General features: G+C 47.0%; 1 protein-coding gene across 1 annotated transcript in view; it reads left to right on the top strand.

Annotated features, from left to right (window-relative positions):
• EPHB1 (EPH receptor B1) overlaps positions 1-20,601 on the top strand; it is a 428,352-nt gene that overhangs the window by 281,516 nt on the left and 126,235 nt on the right. The window contains exon 4 of the mRNA XM_027091661.1: positions 3,243-3,398. Coding sequence (XP_026947462.1) covers positions 3,243-3,398 — 156 coding nt within the window. The remainder of the gene's footprint in view (positions 1-3,242; positions 3,399-20,601) is intronic.

Consider the following 20,601-nt stretch of genomic DNA (forward strand, 5'->3'; position numbering starts at 1 on the left):
TGTTTCTTTATAAATTAGGGAATGCCTACACATAGATTTTAATAAAATATTAACTTATGAAATGTGAATATTAATGAGTTTCATCCACTTTGTAATTATCGATCAAATATATTTTACAGATATAATGATCCTCCCATTATACAAAACAAAAATAATCTGTGCAGAAACACATTCTTCCATTTGGTTCCAGGATTTATTTGCCGACTTTGGGACTCTAAGTTTATATTCGAACCCTCAATTCTAAAAGTTTGTTGAAAGAAAACTTGTTTTTCAACAGGGACTGGATAAATGGAGGTAAAGAGGAATTAGCACTATTTAACACTTACTGCGCATAGGTAAATTTTCATATTTGAGTTTAATAAATTCTAATGACCTGTGGGAGTTGTTGTGAGAAGTGTTAAATTTCTTTTTTATGGATACTTTATACAGATGAGGAAGTGAGGATTACATAGCTTGCCAGTGATCACCCAGCTAGGATCCAGCAGAGCCAGGAATTGGACCCGGGACTGTTTGATCACTACCTGGTGCTCACTGCCCTGGGGAAGATGGAGTCATACCCCCTCCCAGGGCCTTTCACCCTAACCCTTCTCTGAGCTTCTCTCTCTTAAAGCTCAGCTTGGCCTCCCTCTCCTTCATTTCCTCCCTCTGTGGCTGTCAGAGTCTAGAGCCACCCAGTTCTGCCTTCCTTCATCAGAAATCTCAGAGGAAGACACTTTCTAAATCCCTCTGCTACTTGTGGACATCAGGATGGTTGTTTATGCTGTTAACTTATTAAATGTAAAGCAAGGAGGCTTTTAAATGCTGGAAAGAAAGTGAGAACACCTTGCGTCTCTTGGATTGATACATTAAGAAAATTACATGTGGCAGGGCTCCAGTGAATGCATGAGTCTCCACATTCCTCTCCCCCACTTTCCAGGGAAACAGCTTCCACTGGGTTTGGGCAGCACAGGCCTGGGATTTCTCTGTGTTCTCCAGCTCCAGAACTGAATGGGGTGCAGAAACGCTGGGAGATTTACAATAGAAAGGGCCAAGTGCTTCTCATGGGTGATAAGGAAGAGATGTGGAAAGAAGAAAGGGAGAGAGGAGGAAGGAAATAGGGGGAGAGACTTTACTGAGTGGGCTTGGAAAGATAGATCAGCAAGCCAAATTCTAGGATACTAGGTGTACCATTCAGAGTTTTCCTTTTGGTGTTTTATTTGTTGAGCCTTTCGTAGAGATTGAATTTTTTTTCTTTCTACTAAGAAGTTTATTTGAATGTACTGAGGTGGGTAGCAAGTGGCCCATTTTTACATGGGTTACAACAGAAATCCTTAAGAACCTTATTGTAGCATCTATTGTAGCACCTCAGTACGTTCCGTGGACTTGAATCCCAGGAGATGCTCTACAGTATAGGGCTTCTTGGTGAGAAAACACAGCATTCTGTATCCCATTTGGGGAAATTCTGAAAAATTCTGTAATAAAAGATGAGATGAACTTTTTAAACCCACAGATTCAAAATATCTGACCACAGACCCCTTTTGTAAGTATCAGGTGTTAACAATCCTAAGGACATGGACTCCGTTGAACACTCTTGGGTTATGCCATTCCAGGACATTCCATTTCAGAAATTCCCTCCCATTCAAGATGAGCTTCAGCCCCGGGGCACTTCCAGAGTGACTGAAACCCTATACCTCACGTCAAATGAGCAAAGGAGTGAGAAAACTTACCCAGCATAGGAAACGGTTCTTCTTTCTTGTCTTGGTAGAAAAGCTGTGGATATTAGTCACATAGTTTATATGTATATCATCGCTATTACTTCTCCCACTGTGTGATTCTGGGCAACTCTTTTAACCTTTCAGTGTCCCAAGATGGAGCTAATCATAGCTACCCCATAGAGGAATGCATGCAAAGCACTTAACAAGAATGTTAACAGATGGTGGCTACTGCTCCTGTTAAAGAATACTCCGCACTTTCCAGGAGGGAACAGTATATTTGGGAAGATGAGCTTTGTATAAGTAGAAACCTTTATAATGGTACGTCTACTATGGCAACGATCACATTGTATTGCAACTGTATGACCTCATTGGATCAAGAACTCCTTGAGGGCAGGCTCTGTTCTCAAAATTCCCTGGATCAGGTTCTCAGCAGGATCACAGTAAATGTCTGTTGAATGAATTAGTGAAGTATGTAAGAAAGCCAAATGAGTTGACCATGAAATTAGTTTTACCTGGTCTCAAAGGAGGATAAGCCAGAGCAGGTTTCTTGGGGACCAGAAGAGTCAGGAGCTGAGATAGTGAGGAAGGGCCTCAGGGAAGCAGGGCAGGCAGGGGCAATTTTCTGTGGAATCAGCAAGGCAGAGACCAGATGTCTGGAGTCAAAGGTCTCTGTAGATGAGGCATGGTAAAAGCTTGAGGGATGGCCTAGAGCCAGACATTTTGGGGCATGGCTCTTCACAGGCTGACCCATGGAGCAAGGAGAATAAGTGCCTCATATCTGAGCAAAGCTCCAGTGGGCTTCAGGCTATACCAGGTGTTCCCAATCTTCCCCACTGACATGTACATGATAGATGACACCAAGTGCATGACACATTCCCTGGTGCACTGCCTACAAATGCATCCTGCTTTGCCACCCCCAAAGCATTTCAAAATGCAATTAAGGGAGAATGTTGTTGTTAAGCCAGTAACCTTGAAATCACTTTAATTTCTTCTTAAAGAATCACTCATGAATTTCAGCCCTTTACCACCATTCATAATAAGTGTTAACACAACTCACAGTTTCCCTCATGTGTGTTGAAACATGGGATTTAAGAACCATGGGTCCAGTTCATTGTAAACCAGGACCTCTTTCCATCCGAGGCCGAGGTGAAATTTCTTCACTGAGTGAATCAGGGTAAGGTCATGACTGTTAACAGGTGGAAGAGGGAGGGAATAACCATTTATAGAGCACTTATGCCTCAGACACTGCGTTACACATTAAATCATTTTCTCAATTAAATCTCTTGACGCACCTGAAAGGGAAGAATCATTATTCATATTGTTCAAGTGAGAGAAGCCATTGGTACCAGGAAGGTATATTTCACTAAGGATGTTTGAAGACTTGGAAGTGTTAAGTAGGGGTTGCCTCAATCCGAAATGCTCACTTTGTGCAAGGGGGTATCTCAATGTCCTTTTTAAGGTGACAGAATGTTTCATTTTCCAGTTCCAGGGAAGGGCCTCTGACTGCCACTCTTCCATTAATTCTAAGATGGTCTCTTTGTGTTACAGCCTGCCCTGCCGGGATGTTCAAGGCCAACCAGGAAGCTGAGGGCTGCTCCCACTGTCCCTCCAACAGCAGATCTCCTTCAGAGGCATCTCCCATCTGCACCTGCCGGACTGGCTATTACCGGGCAGATTTTGACCCCCCAGAAGTGGCATGCACTAGTAAGTATCTAGCAGGGGCTCTGGGGTGGGGAGTTTGGTTGTCTGATAGTGCAAGTGGTGGGCCTAGGACAGGGAAGACTTAAGACACCATCCTCCAATTGCATAGTACAAAGCGGAGACGTTGGCTGTGGTGCTGAAACGGACAGCTCCTCGCTGGGCAAGCAGCGCCCCTCTTTCAGTAGTACCGGGTCAAGACTTTTTTCTTGGCCCCCTCCTCTCAGATGGGAGGGCCTTCCTCCCACCCAAAGAAGACAACTTATGCCCACCAGATGGTTAAAAAATCTCAACTGGAGAGTTCTTTGAGTGCAAAATCAAGATGCACCAGGATGTTGCAACAATTCCTAGTAACTCTTCCAGTCACCTCCTCCAAGAAGCCCCCTTGGTCTTGACAGATGAGAATATCCTCTCTTTTCACTGGGCTTCCTGTATCTCTGTGACCAGGCTCCCTCAAAACTCTCCTGATTTCATTACTTGTCCAATCATTCTGCACTTGTCTTCTTGGTTACCCAATGAAGGTCCTTGTGTGCCAGCTCCATGTATTCATCTCCCTGTGTCCCTTCCAGTGCCTAGTGTGGTGCATCCATGCCTCTGCCAAATGACAAGACCAGAGTCCTGGCCTGTGTGCACTGAGGCAGAACTTCTAGGGGCTGGGTCCAGAGCGTGAGCTCCACCACTCTCCTACTCTCTGCTGTAGAGGGAAGGGCAGTCATCCTGCCCAAAGTGGAGGCAGCAACTCCACTCCCTGGGGAGGGATGGATGAGGGGAGAATTTCCTCACAATCTTCTCCCGTATGATCCACAATCGTGGGGAGTCAGGAAGCACTACTCTCCCTGCACAACACTTTCAAGAACTTGTTCCTCCTCTCCTAAGTGTAGCAGCCCTGAAATAGGGACACTTCTTCTTCTCAGTATTCCTGTTGCATTCAAAAGTCAGTGCTCCAGGTTAATCTCTAATTATGCTAGAACTTTCTTCTGGGTTGGATGCTGTTGCCTGGATCCCTCTGAGCAAGAATCTTCCCTTCGCCTCCTCTGACCAAACTCCTTCCACCCATCCCCAGCATAGAAAGGCACAGACAGAGCATTTCATGCCTATTTGCAGTTTGATGAACAGAAAAGATATGACTGAGCTCCAAGTAGAATAATTTCTTAATTCTGGCCTTGCAGTTTACATAATCTTGGCTGGATAAAAAAGAAGAATGAAAGTGTCTTCTAGATCAAGGTCCTAAGGTCAATCAATGCTTAGAGATTTGAACTGAGGAAAAGCGCATCGTCTTATAAACTGATTTTTCCCCAGACCTCCCTGGGTTGGTATGAACAAAAATGATTCCATTTCTGCTGACTGGAGTCCCTGTCTTTCTGCTGTGTTATCCCATCTACTGATTTCGGAGGTTCCCCTGTGTGTCTCTGTAGGCTTGAGAAGCATTGTTTAATGTACTTCTTTAGAAGCCACTTAAGGATGCTGAATCTCTGCTGCCTGGATGTCCAGACCAAGGACCAGTCCCCATGATTGCCAAAGCCCAGGTCTCACAGCTTCCCTTCTGGAAACATTCCCCTCCACTCTGCTCATGGACCCTCTCTGATTGGCCAGGCTCCTTCTGCAGATAAATTCATGCAAATAAAATTCTGGGTCCCCAGCTTCCCACCTAGGGAAGTTCAGCAGACACACCCTGTAAACGCATCCAGCCCCTGGACAAGGTCACCTAGAGAGAAGGTAAACCAATAACCAGAGGCAGAATACTGACGTGGAGCTCCTTGCTATACAACGCCTCTCCCATCTACCTCTCACCTGACATCTCCCATCTACCTTCTATCACCTGACTTGATGTACTTGAACCAACAGGACTTATTCCTGGTATAAACAGGAACATCCCAGAGCCTTCACTCTGCACATTGCAGACCCTTACTCTGTGCTGCTTACCCATATTCTGAGTCCAGCTCATTAAAATCAGACCTCCCAGGCTTTTCTCTCCTGTCCTGGCCCAGCCAACTCTGAGTTAGGGACACCTTCCCACCCACTATGTCCCACCAAAATCTCCGCATCTTCCCCAGAGTGGGGGTGAATGCTGGACATGCCTGGGGGTGTCACCACATGCTGTACACAGCCCTGTGCTCTTTTCCCCCCAAAGGAGAGCTCTAGGGTCAGACCAGAAATCACCAAATCAGAGCCACACTTGCCTGTGAAGGTCAGGCCAAGAGCTGCTCAGGGACACATTGTCTGGCTCCCTGCCCTGGCCAGCAGGGGCCAGTACTGGGTGAGAGGACACAGAGGCCAGGCTGGGCAGCAGCACAATGCTAGGCAAAACAAGTGTAAACAAACCTATTACTTTATTGAGACTCATTATATATTTGATTTATTGTGTGCCAGGGAAGTACTGTATGAAAAAGTCAATTTGTTGGCTTTTATAATCTCATTAGGCTTTCCTTTTAAAGCATTCTATTTGGAGGTGCCATCTGTTCTCTTAAAAAGGCATCACACATCACCACAGTAAATAATTTTTCAGATACAAGGAGCATATCTGGAGCTGTGGAGGTCAGGCACAGCCCTGCACCATGGCCTGGGGCCCAGTTGGTTCTGCAGGTGGAGCAAGGTGGCCAGCATGGGCCCAGCCATCTGACAGAGGGTGGGAGGGGGGGCAGAAAGGGCCCAGGTGCTTGCTCACATTGCAAGTGCATCCCTCTCTCCATCCAAGCAGGAGACGGTGATGGCCCGGTCGGACACTGGGAGGACCCAGGCAAAGGTCTGTTCTAAAATGTACAGGACAGCGGGCATCTACAGTGTTCAGGTCCCATGGGTGTCAGGGAAAGGGGACACAGTGTCAGAAGCTTCCGAGATCCTAGGCCTCAGGTGTCACCTGTTGCCACCATCTTTAAATGAGGTTGTATCAAGAGTCATTCACTGACAATATTGAAAAGGTTACAGAGAATCCTACGATTTAAAATGTACTCTTTTACAAGGCTAAAAATATCTATAGTGTGCTAAAAATGAATGTTTTTAATGAATCATGTTAATCTCATGAAATGAGCACATATATATTCATCGTATTTTTTTATTGTGTTCAAAGTGTTAATTTATTCTAAATTAATCTAAACATTTAGAATGCATGACGACTTTTGTAGCCCTGTGTGGACATTTCTTCATTTTCTTTTTAATCTCCTGGGAGAGCCTGTCATTTCCTTGACCTCTGAGAGGCTCTGGCATCCCTGTGTGTCCAGCCTTATCCTTGACAATGTTCATAGATTCAGCAGGGATTTGAGCACACCCCAAGCTAAGGTGTCAAAAGGGCTGTTGTGGGCTTCAAATGAAGTGAGACGAGGGGCCTTAGGGAACACGGAGAATGAGTCTGTGATGATGTATTTCTGCTGGTCTTGGACCCCCAGCTCCCTTCTTCTTCCTTCCTCATCCTCCTTGCACCTCTGCCAGGCCTGGCATTCTGGATCTGTTGCATCAGTATCTGGCCGACTGCCTCCTGGTACAGCCATGGCCCCATGTGCTCATGTTCAGGAGGAGGCCTTGTCTCTGACAGGCTCTGGAGGGAGGGAAGGTAGTACCGGGAGGCTGATGTCAGGGTTTAGGGTGCACGCTGCATCATGTCAGGGCTGCCCTCAGAGACAGAGGGACAACCTAAGCCATGGATGGGATGAGGTGGGAGCTTGGGGGATGGCTAGAGGCAGGTCACAGGTGACCTCACCCCTCCCCGCTAGCAAAACCCTCTGAAAGAAGCCAGGCTACACAGAGTGGACAGTGGGGACCAGGTATAATGAGGAGTTACCAAAGGGCCACTTACAGCAGGGGGCAGGGGGAGACGTCAAGGGGAAGGTGCAGCCCCACCCGCCAGAGGGGTTGCAGAGGTTGTAGGCTGGGGAGCTGAGACCCTGAAGGTTTTCTGAGCTTCAGCTGAGGAAGTTGCAGCTTTCCTCCTCCTGCTGTCTCCCTGGGCCACTGTGCAAGAGGCCCTGAGGTCCCCTGGGGAGTCCTGGCACCCCAAACAGCCCCAACTTTGAGTGGGTCCTAGGAAAGCGTATTGAATCATCGATTTGCACGTAACACTGGGAAGGTAGGCTTGGCACTTCACAGACAAAAGTTTGAATCCTGACTCTGTCTCTTACCATCTCTGTGACCTTGCGCTAATGTCTTAACTTTTTTACATTCTGTCATTTTCTTCTCATGACCTCATAATAATGTATGCCTTTCTGGTTGTTATGAGGATTAAGCAAAATCATATTATGGAGTCTTTGGCGCAGTGCCTGGTGCATAGTAAACTCTCAGTCAGTGGTAGAACTTGCTTTGGTTATATCCCTGGAAAGTGTGAAGATTGCAGCAGATATGGAAGCTTCCAGCATGATAGGAGATCTAAAAATAAAAGTGACGTCCTTAGGGAGAGTATAGGTTTGACGCCAGCCCCACGTGTCACAGCAGAATCCATCGTGTGGCTCAGATCACAGTCACTATTCACCTTAGCCTGGAGATCCTGATGAAAACCAGCCAGAAGGTGACAGCCACTGGGAGCTGACGGGCTGTAGGAGGGGGGGAGGTGCAGATAGAGCATCAGAGAACTGCAGACACTGCTGAGCCCTCTCCTCCACGACTGAGATGTGCTGAGAAGCTGGGCAGGAGTGGCCACTGAGGAGATGGGCTCTCAGTTCTCAGGGAGCAGGGGCTCAGTGACTCCTCAGGCTTAGACCCGCTTCTTTCACAGGAGGGTCTGATGGCCCTGGAAGCGTGACGGGCGGGACATCAGGAGACAGGTGGCAGCCAGGAACATATGAGGAAGTGCATGACAATGTGAAACCAAGCACTGAAATGCATGTCTTCAGTTTTAAGTAATTTCTATTTACGGGAGGAAGAAATGGAAAGGAGGAATTTATGAAGCAGGTGAAAATAGATAATTATGCCTTATAAAATTGCTGTCTGTGAAAAACTATGCAAAAGGACTGGTGTAAAAATAATTACCTTGTTATGTTTCCGACCACAGAAACCCTTTTTTCTGCATCCACATGGGAGAAACTTTGACGGATCACAGAGACAAGCTAGTGCTTGTCTTGTTTCTTTATTTCTTCTTCAAATACAATGGGTTTCCCTCTGCAGTTTTGATTATAGAGGTGGAGTGAAAAGGGGCTCCAGAGATCATTGTCTTGTCCCCTGGCCCCGCCTGCCATCTCCTCCCATGGGGGGCACATTGGCGGCCAGCCCTTCAGGGTCCCCCAGAGACCACCCCTGACCTCCCTGCTGACTCAGAGAAGTGGCTGGGAAGCTAAGCAGCAAGGCAGGCACTTTGGGTGTGGATCCCAAAGGTGTGTGACCTGGGGCATGGGACGGCCTCTGTGAGCAGGGGCTTCTCATCGGCAGAATTGGGCATGATGGAACTCAAATTAGGAGGTCGTGGGAATTAAATGACAGGATGTCAGGCAAGCCCCAGGATGGAAACTCAGGTCTGTCTGCTTCCAATGCCACGACCTCATACACAGTTAGAGCTACAGTTTGGTAGCTCTTAGGAGCATGTTGTAGATGGTCATGGCAGGGATAGGGATTTGCTGTTACTCTCACTCTTGAATCTGTACCTCCCACAGAGAAGGATAAGAATCCAAGCTTCCCTCCCCCATCTCTGCCTACTCCCATTTCTCTCTTTTAAGCTCATGTTTCACCCTTTATGGGGCTGGCAGCTGTTTCCCTCTTTCATCCCAACTGCCCCAGGGCAGCAGAGTGGTCCCTATGATGCAGGGAACATACTCCTTGGATGGACTGCCCAGGAGTGTGGCACTGCCCAGACCCTGGTCTTTGCAGGCAGGGTGGGTGGAATGGAGAAGAGGGCCCAGAAGATGGAAAGAACCTTGGGATGACAGAGAAAGAAGGGAGTCCTCTGCAGCCAGGTCTCATGGCCTTTGTGGTGTTGTGAAAAGTCTGTAAGGACATCAGATCATAACCTCCTCCTGCCAGTCCTGGGTCCTGATGGCTTATGCTTGACAAGTTGGCCAGTGATGGTTTCCTTTGCAGCAGTGGTTTTTGGATGCAGTGCTTGGACGAACAGCCTCAGTGTCACCAGGGAACTTGGTGGGAATACAAATTCTCAGCCCCTCCCTAGACCTCCTGGATGACATACTCTGGGGATGGGGAGTGGGGAGGGGAGGGGGCAGAGATCTGAGTTTTAACAAAACCTCCAGATGATTCTGAAGCTCGCTAAAGTTTGAGAACGTTGCTTTAGAATTAGGTCATATTTCTCTGTCCTTTGCCTTATGACTCCTGGGGAGGCTATTGAGTGAATTCCTGCAGACTGGGACCACAGGCCTGCCCCTCCCCGTCAATGTCTTGTGTAGCAGGCTGGAGAGACAGAGAGAGAGAGACAGAGAGAGAGATGGAGAGAGAGAGAGAGAGAGAGAGAGAGAGAGAGGCTATGAATACATGCCTGAGGACTAAGAGAAGAAGGGTATGTTGTGATGTGAGTGTGTGTCTGTGTTTGAGTGTTTCAGGGAGGCTCTCACTAGTTCTCAGAACCACCCATCTTCTCTGGCCCAGTTTCCATTTCATTCTCAGTCTTGGGTGGTGGCAGCAGTGGTGGGAGAGACAGTGGAGACCATAGAGCACGACCTGGCTGGAGTGGGCTCAGGGAGAGCTGAGGGGGAAACTAAAGCAGAAGCAAAGTGACTGGTGGGGACCGTTGTCCTGAGCTCAGATGGAGGATCAGGTGGGCAGGGTGATGGGTGATGGGCCTCACCCCTCAGGTGACCTCTGGGGGCCACTGCTTCAGGGAGGGGCCCTTCAGTCCAGTAGGGCAGGAAGGTCCCCCAAGGCGACAAACACTCCACAGGACACAGGAATCCAGTGTTATAAATTGAGGACTGTTTGCTCGTTAGTCTACATGCCTTCACATTAGGGATGATTTTAAATACTTTTCAAAACCCAGCCTTTTCAAAAGCACTTACCTCCTCATCTAGGAGTTGCAACCTATTAAAAGAGGGCTGCTTTAGTCAAGGTTAGTTTCACTCATTCATTGCTGATCAGGGTTTTAGTAAAACGTCCACCATGTGCCCCTTTCTATAGGCAAAGGTGCTGCTTGATTTTACCCTGGTTTGTGATCCACACTGCGTATAAAAATACATCATTTGTGTTTTTGAGGGGGAGGTAATCTGTGTGTTCCTTGAGATGAGATTCCAACAGGGGTCACAGATAAGCAAGAGTCATAGGGTAAGCTGCTTCTCGGAGCGCCTGGATCTGGGTAGTGTATACATGTAGATGCAGAATTGAGGGAGTGTGACAGCAATCTGAAAGCTATTTAGAACTGTCAGTGCTGTTTCAAGAAGGGTCAGCATTACCTGTGTACATGGACTTTCACACTTCTATCATCTACAATTTCTTTTCACAGTTGTTGGACCCAAGTGGGTATAACTCTTAGGAGGCATCCTACAGCTCTAAGTTTTAAGCTAATAGCCGGGCACAGGCTCCGCTGTTTCTGCTTCAGCGTTTCCTCTTAAGAGCATTTCATCTAATGGGCATTTGGAGTCACAGATTATTAACACTCTGAGCAGCCTTCTAGGCCCTGCCACCCAAACCCCTCCCGAGTGCCAGCCTTGTCTCTCCAACAACCCTGAGAGGTAGTCGTTCCATTTTTAGTTTTCTGAATATTTGTGATGACGGACAGCTGATATATTTTGCAGGGCAGCTCCACTCCACTGTTAGGCACCCATCACCCATCACTGTAAGAGAGATTTTCTGGACCTTGGATCAGGCACTGCCTTCCTCCCAGCCTCACCACTGGTCCACCATTGAGGACCAGAGTCCTGCAGGTGGAACCAGTGGTTCCAGTGCTTACGAAGAATTTCCTTATCCTTCCTTAATCACCTACTGTAGGCAAAGCATTGGTTAAGTTATCTACTCCCCAACACGTATGATCTCCTGAACCCCAGTGTCCTGGCAGCCTTTTCTGAATCTCACATTTATCAATACAACTCTTAAAACATGGCAGCCAGATTGAAACATATGACCCTTGCTCCCAAAAATCCAGTGGAAACTTGGTGGATTTTCTCCTGTGACTGGGATACCGGGGATTGTTCACTTTGGTTGCAGCCTCTCGCATCGTGGGCTCCGACCATACTTTTTGACCACTGAACATTCAAAGTTTTTGTTTGTCCCTTTAGGAAATGCTGCCCATTTGGGTCTCCCCTTTTCTGCACTTACACATGTAACTTCAGGCATTTTGCCTTGTGGATTTGGGCACCATGCTCTTTCAAGTGTAGACCATTTTGAAAACTGATTTCAATGGACAAGTATTAACATAATTGTTAGGAGTGTGCGCTCTGGTGTCTGGGTTCAAACACTGCTCTGACGTTTGCCAGCTGTGTGATGTGGGGCAAGGGACAGGGCTATGTGTCTCTACTTTCTCATTCAAAAAGTGGGTATAGTATTAGTGTCTGCCTCACTATGTCGTCAAGGGTCTAAATGGAGTAATGCTATTTAGAACAGTGTTTGGCATTGTTCAAACAGGAAGCATTCAATGAAAGTAAGATATTTTATTTTACTACTATTATTGGAGTTGCTTACCCTACTTTTGTGCTATTTTCAAAGCAGCTAAAATCCAAGCGCTGGAATTAACATTTTGCTAACATTTCTTCCTTCAGTACACAAGTATCTGTGTACTTTTTTCAGTTTCCATTCTTAAAACCTAGGTATACTCTTTATATTCTTTTTCTCTAAAGGCTCATACATTTTAAAAAGAAACAGTGTCATGTGGCCATATTTAGAGACCCGTGCTGGTTTTTGTCATTGTTTCCTCGAGGCTCACCAGGCACTGATTTAACTATGAAGTTTCAGAAGTAGGAGGGGATTGAGGTAAAATTTATTTATTTAATCTACTTTCTTCTCTATTTTGAAAATCGGAACAAAACTGTCTACCCCATGGCTCTAGGACCCTCTGTTGTCCTGAATGTTCCTTGCTGGCCTTCAGGCAATGGCTCTGATGTCTAATTTGCAGGCTCTGATCCCAGGTGGGGCTGGTCTCGGAGGGATGCTGGAATTTGATGGCAGCTGTAGCTCAGGGTCCTTAAATCTTCTCTGCTCCAATTCTCCTCCTCAAAGGAGGAGACAGTCGGAGGCAGGTGGCTGTGCAACCTCTGTGTTCTGCCAACATCTTACCTCATCCCCAGGAAAGGAGATGCACACTCTGAATATTCTATTCAGATCTATTCAGGTGTAGGGCTTTCTCTGTCCACTGGACTGGAAGCTGTCGACACGCTGATTTGATTTTTTATCCCCTCTGTGGCCTTACGTGGTAGGTGCCCAACATAGCCAGGTGGTAAGAGCCCTGCTCTTGGGATCAGGTAGACCAGACTGGATTCTTGGCTCCTTTGCCATGGTTACTTAACCTCTCTGAACCTCTGTTCTTTTCCATAAAATGAGGATACTGTTTATTATTGTGCCAAGTTGTGATGATGTGTATACCTAACTCACTGTCAGACGTATGGTAAGGGCTCAAAAATTGTCTTTGTTTTGGTTGTTATGAATAAGGTTTGAGTCATATCTGAATTGCACGGTCCAAAATAAGAACAGAAAAAAAAGTGTGGGGAAAATGGGCATTTTAGGGCAGTTGCTTCTGGAGAGTCATCCTAGGTTGGCGGGAATCTTACACCATCACCCCTATCTCCACCCCATCACGATGTGATCACTAATCTGTGTGTTACGTGTGCAGACCACCTTGGTCCCCAGCTCCTCATAGGTGGTCCCCAGCTGTGACTAAGGTCTTGGTTCCCCAAGTCCGCCTTCTTCCATCCATGTAACCCAGAATCAGATCCTGATCCAGTTCTGACACCAGAGGCCAAGCCCAAGTCCCATGGGGAGGGGGTCAGGTCTGGGACTCCCTCCTAGACCTCCAACCAGTTTCTTCTTTGCAATCACCTTTCAAAGTCACCACTGCCCATCAGTCCTGGAACAAATATGGACCCACTGCACCCCTCTGTTACTGATCATTGACCTTGTCCAGGGACTGAGTTCAGAACCTACCCTCCAACTACATTACACTGGGTGGAATCACTGGCTCCACCCCTGTTTTCATTCTCTGGACCTCCAGCTGCCATATTGGAAACGTGGCACTAGCCAACCCTTTCCCAGACCAGGACTGTGATCTTCTGTATGCCCCAGTTGGCTAAAACATGTGAATGCAGCAAGGCAGTTAGAGCCAGAGACCCACAGATGTCCCTGATGGCTTCACTTGGGTGTGACAAAGACCAAGAGCCCCAGGTATCTTTGACTCTCATCAGAGATTTAGAAGGAAGCCACTTTCAACTTAGTCTAAGGGTAGATTCTGAACACCGTCCAAGAGAGTGCCCTGCGGCTGGGCCCGTGAGCCATGGCCACTGAGCCTGCGCGTCTGGAGCCTGTGCTCCGCAACGGGAGAGGCCACAGCAGCGAGAGCCCTGCGTACCGGAAAAATAAATAAATTAATTAATTAATTAATTAAAATGCTATTGTCCTGGTCCGATGCCACACATAATTCAGACAGCATGGACATGCTCAACACTGACTATGAGACTCATTTCTTTCCACTTCACCCAACCTCCCGCACAATTCAGAAGGCATCACCAGTACCTCTTTGTATACTTCCAGTTGGGAGTAGATCACTAATCACTCAGGAAATGGCAATAAAGGAAGCTCCACATTGCAGCGTGAAGTGAGGCCAGCATGACAGCTGTGCAGTGAGATGCGCCTTGGTGCAGTCTGTCTCTGTTGGTGGGTGATTGGGGGCCGGGGGGGCAGGTGGGCCATGGAAAGCCATGGTCACCACCAAGCCCTACCAGTGCTCAGTGAGCAGAGATAGAAAGCAACTCTGTTACTCCAGAGAGGGTGCTGTTTGCTGGCCAGCACAGGGGAACTTGCTTATGAGGTGAGAATTCACTCTCCCTGTGAGCAAAGGGCAGGCTTTGTGCCAGTGCCTGTCAACTGTGGAAGGACAAGGGCTTCCTGGTCCTTCCAGGGCTGTAGGCAGCTCTGATGAGGTTAGCCATGCCTGTACCTGTACCCCCTGCATGGAGAAGGCTGTGCACCACCACGGCCTAGGGCAGAGGCCTCTTCCGAGTGAACCCCAAGTGCTGTGTGCCTGGTGCTCCCCGACACAGCCCACAACCGACTGGAACAGGAACATAAGCGCCTAACATAATAGCTGATGCTGATTAAGCCCCTGACATGGAGTTTCTCAATTAACCTCACAGAATATAAGATAGCTACCTCTGTTATTCCTAATTTATAGATGAGAGAACTGAGGCCTGGCAGGGCTAGTACCCTAGCTCACACATTCGAGAGTGTCAGGGCCCGATTTCTGCCCAGAACTGACGGGTTCAGGGCTCCCTACCCGCAGTGCTGGACTGTATCCCTCAGGAAGGAGTACGGTTGCCTCTGAGCTGGCCCGACAGCACAGTAATGCTGATGTCTGCTTGAGACAGTGAAGGATTGCATTTCATTGGTCAAGATTCCTCATGTGATCTCTGTGGAAGTGGTTGGGAAATGTGTCTTCAGTGAGACTGGGGAAGAGAGGAGAGTTGGTGTGGTGGTGGAGGGGAGATGGCAGAGGGGGGGAGCAGGGGGATGGGAGGAGGGAGGGGAAGAGCAACCTCTGCTGTGTTATACAGTTCCCCATAGGTGGGCATTTGGGCCAACACAGTGTTTCACTAATACGAACAATACTGCCATGAAAACGCTCAGACATACCTTGGGGGCACATAAGCCTGTATTTGTGGAGGAAATTCACCTAGAAATAGAATTGCTGGGTTACTGGGCACATACACTCAGAAAGCCAATCAATACCACCAAAGTGCTTCCCCAGAAGACTGGACCAAGTGACACGCCTACCAGTGGTGTACATCTTGCTTCCCCACTGGCAGGCCAAGCTGGCTGTTATCAAGACTTCTGGCTTTTGCCAATTTGACTGACCTCCTAGTAATTTTGATGGTATTTCCCTCATTATAAATTAGTGTTTTTCATATATTGACCAATTTATTTTGTCTTCTGGGAATTGACTGTTCATAACATTTGCCCTTTTTCTATTTTTAAAAATTGATTTCTAGATGCCTATTAATTATATGTGACATCTTGCCCCCCAGCCCTGTACTTATTTTTAACTCTATTTATAAGTGTATTTGTTGGCATTATCGAGGTTTTTAATTTTTGAGCTCATACCTGACCATCTTTCTCTTTCTGGTTTTGAGGATTTGTGTCTTGACTTTTTGCCTGGGTTTTGTATATGTCCTCCCCACTCTAAGGTATAAAAACACTCTCATATTTTATTTTAAATCTTTATATAGAGTTTATTTTTAGCCCCTTCCTCCATCTAAAATTTATTTTTGTGTAAGATGTGATATTGGTATTCTTATTTCTCTTATTAAAAATAACATCCCGGGGCTTCCCTGGTGGCGCAGTGGTTAAGAATCTGCCTGCCAATGCAGGGGACATGGGTTTGAGCCCTGGTCTGGGAAGATCCCACATGCCATGGAGTAACTAAGCCCATGCACCACAACTACTGAGCCTGTGCTCTAGAGCCTGTGAGCCACAACTACTGACCCCACGTGCGTCAACTACTGAAGCCTGTGTGCCTAGGGCCTGTGTTCCGCAACAAGAGAAGCCACCGCAATGAGAAGCCTGCACACAACGAAGAGTAGCCCCCACTCACCACAACTAGAGAAAGTCCACACACAGCAATGAAGACCCAGTGCAGCCAAAAATAAATAAATAAATTTATTAAAAAATTAACATCCTGTGAGCTCCATCTGAATTGTCCAAAATGTTAGTGAGATAACTCTTTTATTACCTACTAAGTGACTGTACAGACTTATCTTTATTCTTTCCCATTGATTGTTTAGTCTTTCCTGGCACCAGTTCTAAGCTGTTCTAAAGATAGTAGCTTTATTGTATGTTTCAATAACTGGTAAACCAAGTCTGTACATATTATTCATTGTCAAAATATCTTGCCAATTCTGAAACATTTTTATCTTCAAGATGAGCTTTGAAATCAGCTTGGCACAGCTCATTAATCAATCCTACTACATTGGGATTGGGATAGCATTGACTAGAGAGATTACTTTGGAGATGACTATCATATTTATGATGTGCATCTCTTCATCCAGGAGCATGTGTTCGAGTCTTCTTTTGTGCCCTTAAGTAAAGTTTTATAGTTGTCTCCATACAAGTGTTATGCAGGTCTGGTGAGATTTAATTCTACATATTTTATGGGTTTTGTGGTATTGAGAATAGGTAACTTTTTTCATTGTATTTTCAAAGAGGTTATGATTATTGTTAGCAGATGACTTCCTGGTGGTGGGAGTAGTGAGCTTCCCATCACTGGAGGAATCAAACAGAGGCTGGCCAACCAGGTAGGGACTGTAGAGGGCATTCACCACCAGGGACACACTCTGACCTCCAAGGTTCCTTCCCATGCCAAGAATGAGTGTGTCTATGAAGTGTCAGAATCAGGACTTGCTTTTGATGACCCAAACCTTTCTGGGAGGTATACCTGCCTTTTCAATTTCTCTTTTTGTTCCCTTAACCTTAAATTGTTATCTTTGGATTCTGGGCCTTTTCTGTACACCTGGAAAAAGACAGTACAAGTCTCTTTTAGAACCACATACAGCAGTGCTGGGAGACTCTTCTGTGTATTCCCAGGGAAAATTAAATGAATAATCCATGACTATGTAACCCATAGTCTCTTCCCAGCTGTTTTCTTGATGCCATTCTGTTATACAGCCTCTAAAAAAGATGGAGAATTATGACAACTGGAAAAATTCTGCCACACGGTGAGGGGCTTTTTGTCATTTGTGAAGAACTGTGGAGATGCAGGAGTCCTTTATGGGCACCACACTCTCTCTGTGGATGGTGGAGAGAGCTACTGCTTATCCTGCAGTAGCCTTGAGGCCTTATCCCAGCTACCACCCCTGCATGCTGTAGGGGCTTCTCCAGTCTGGCCCAGATGGTTATTTTCTTTTAAAAACTACCTTGGAAGATCCTTGCCCTTCTCTCTTTAGTACCTAGTATCTGAGAGTTCAGAGTAGGCTCTGTGCCGAGAGGAGTTCAGAGGAGTTGAGATGCTTTACCTGCAAAACTTCCATCAAGTGTGTGACCCTCATCCTTGACAGGCCTTGGCCTAGTGACTGCCAACTGTACCTCAAGACACATAGGATCAGTTTCCTTGTTCTAGATTTCTTTCCTGATTTCAGTCTCCACACTGGCACCAGCCTGGGGGAAATTACCAAGCTCTGGGTTGAGTCAGGACATGCTAAATCAAATGAGTTGTTTGGGGTGATTCAGCGTTTGAGTTTGCATCAAGTAAGAATGATATTCCAAAACAAGGTGCTCTGTGGGAGACCCTGCCCAAGAACGGTCTATCCTTCTGTTGTGCCGAAGACTGAAGTGTGTCCCAAAGTCCTTTGACTTCAAGAAGAATCTGACTGGCTTATACTGTTGCCTCTGGTGGCAGCAAACACCTTAGAGCCTGCCTAGCAGGTTGTGACCTAGTGTATGGATCTTTCAGCAGGATGATCTATGGGGATTCTTTGTCTCAGGGACTACCTGAATCCTGCAGAGAAAGAATCCCAGTCTGGGGTGGGAGCCCTGTGTAGAAGCCTGGTAGATCCCATAGAGAAGATCTGCCTGGGACCTCAAAAGCCTTAGGCAGGAAGATGTGGTCAGAGGGCCTTCAGGTCAAATGTTCTGGACAGCGTCTTTTATTCACTGTACAGGTGTGCACGTGGTCACTCTTTCTCTGCTGGAAGGTGCATGGATGGGCAGGGATTCCTGGGTAACTATACTGAATAGTCTTTAATGCATGTGGAGCATACTAAGATACACTATGGCTTCAACGTATATTCTGCCATTTGATTCTCCCATAAGTAGGAAGAAGGCAGGGACCCTGCATGTCCCTGCAGCATGGTGCCTGCCCTGCTCAGGGCCTGGGGATGCGTCTCTACCAGTCTTGTCAGTCAGTGGCTTGTGTGACAGCTGTGCAGGTGCCCACCTCCCCTGCAGACTTTGAGCTCCTCAGGGTAGACGCCAGGGAATTTTTCATACCATAATCTTACATACGGGGCTTAGCACACTGTAGGGTCTCAGCAACACAGATGGATTGATCAGTCAAGAATCCATGAAAGATTAGGCTCAGAGAGCATGAGTGACCTGCCTAAAGTCACAAAACTGGCACTCAGCCCGATTTTCTTTGTGAGTCCAGTGGATCTTTCACCACTTCTGAAAGCCCTGGAGGCCACATTTCAGGGCCAGGAAGGAGGTCTTGATGGGCAGGTCTTTAAGAGGACATGACCTCTAGCTTTCCTTGACTTGAAGTGTCCCCAAGGAATCTGCAGGGGGTGTCATGTCCAAGCTCCCCTCTCTCTGGCCTCACTTTGGGCCACAAATAGAAGATTCCACCTTCTATCCCTCCCTCACACAGACAGTGACGCAAGATGGCTGTCAGCCATTCCTGCTGAGATACACTGCCTCTTGGGGTGCAGGGCCCTCAGCCATCCTCCAAGGGCTCCTGCAGCCCTGGGGAAACCTACATGCTCAGGCTTTGGCTTAGGCCAGGTGGAGGGGCTGTCTCTTTTCCCACAAAGTGAAACTCACCCCCTTCTCTCCCAGGCAATTAACTCCATAGAAGCAGGAGAAACAAGAATTATTTTCTACAAACATTGGTGTTTGGTGAAATGTGTAACACTGGGTTCTTTGATGCTCCTGAAATCCCTCTCAGCGGGGTCTCTCCTTGTTTTGACTAGTCATTTCTTCTTATTACTAACTCTTATAATTAGGAGAATTGCCTGAGTACAGGACCAGTGTTTCCAAGACCTTAAAGAGCAACAGACTCAGACGTGCTCAGCAAGGCCCTGGAACCACGGTTGCCCTGTTTCTATAGGGAAACTACTGAAACGGTTCCGGAACAAGAGCTTCCTGCCTCCACAAGGGACCTACCCCCTACCCCCCAGCACCTGCCTACATTTGCATCACACTTGCACCTTGCACCCTTAGGTGCCTCCACCCTAGGGGGAAGAGTAATTAAGAGTGCACTTTGGAACCATTCAAGCCTGTACTCAAGTCTTGATTCCAGCATTCACCCACCACATGATTTAGGCAAGTTATTTAATGGCTCTGAGCTACAGTTTCCTTATATGTAAAATGGGGATAATAGTTCCTACACCATGGGATATTGGGAAAATGAGATTTCATTAAGTTATATAACAAAATGCCTATGATAGTACTTTGCATAGAGGGTTTGTTGTTAAAATGAAATTCACAATTCCATGTAGAACTCCACTGAAAAGGAAACCACAGCCATCTCTCTGATCTTTTAGATGATCTTTGTAGAAATCTATTCTAGGCAAACTACCAAAATTACTCACTCACTCAGTGGCATGAAGCAAACGAGTTCCACCCAATCAAAGCCTTGTCCTCCTGACATCCATGCAGATGGCACAGGTGTCTACCCCCAGGAAGACTATGTCCCTGGGGTTCATTTTAAACTGGTTCAAAAGGTGACATAAAGTTGTCTCTGGGAACATTGAGATCTCAGGGCAGTCAGGAAAAGTAAAGCAACATGACTGCTCCAGGTTTCAATGTCCTCTCTTCCTTTCTCCAGCGGGGACAGCCTACATTTTGAGAGGAGTAACCGGCGTACCTGAGCTTACAAAGGGACAGACATGACTCAGTTTTCCGGTCCTGTGCCTCAGGCCCCCAGCACAGCTCCTTCTTTGGAAAAGACACCTCAGGACTTCAGACACTACCATTTTCACATTGAGCAAAACAGTGTTCTAATTGTCTGGTGCTCATCCCTCACAAATTATAGATAATCCTTGATCAGTTTTTCCCAAAGATCCCAAGCCCCTCTCAGCTTCCACTATTGAATGGAGGGTGCCTCAGTGGTCTGTTCATTTGATGCCGCTGCTCTCCACCAGGTCCCTGATAACTTACTCTTGGTTTCCTGATATGGCAAGTAGTCATACACCCCACCCCCTTAATGACAAAACTTTACAACCCCTGTTGTCGAAGACCCTTGTTATTGTGGTGTTATTGGTGCCTGACAGAGAAGCTTTGGGAACTGCCCACTGCCATCCAGGGAACCCCAGTGAAAGTGGGGGTGCTCAGGCTCATATGCTCCTCTCCAAGGTGCTGAACCTGCACGACACACCACGTCACAAACCTTTCCTCTAGCATAGCGGTCACTCTTGTCCAATCTCTCCCAGGAAGTCTA

The sequence above is a fragment of the Aethalodelphis obliquidens genome, unplaced genomic scaffold (assembly GCF_003676395.1).
Source record: "Aethalodelphis obliquidens isolate GAN/ISIS:26980383/991018 unplaced genomic scaffold, ASM367639v1 scaffold72, whole genome shotgun sequence".
Lineage (NCBI taxonomy): Eukaryota > Metazoa > Chordata > Mammalia > Artiodactyla > Delphinidae > Aethalodelphis > Aethalodelphis obliquidens.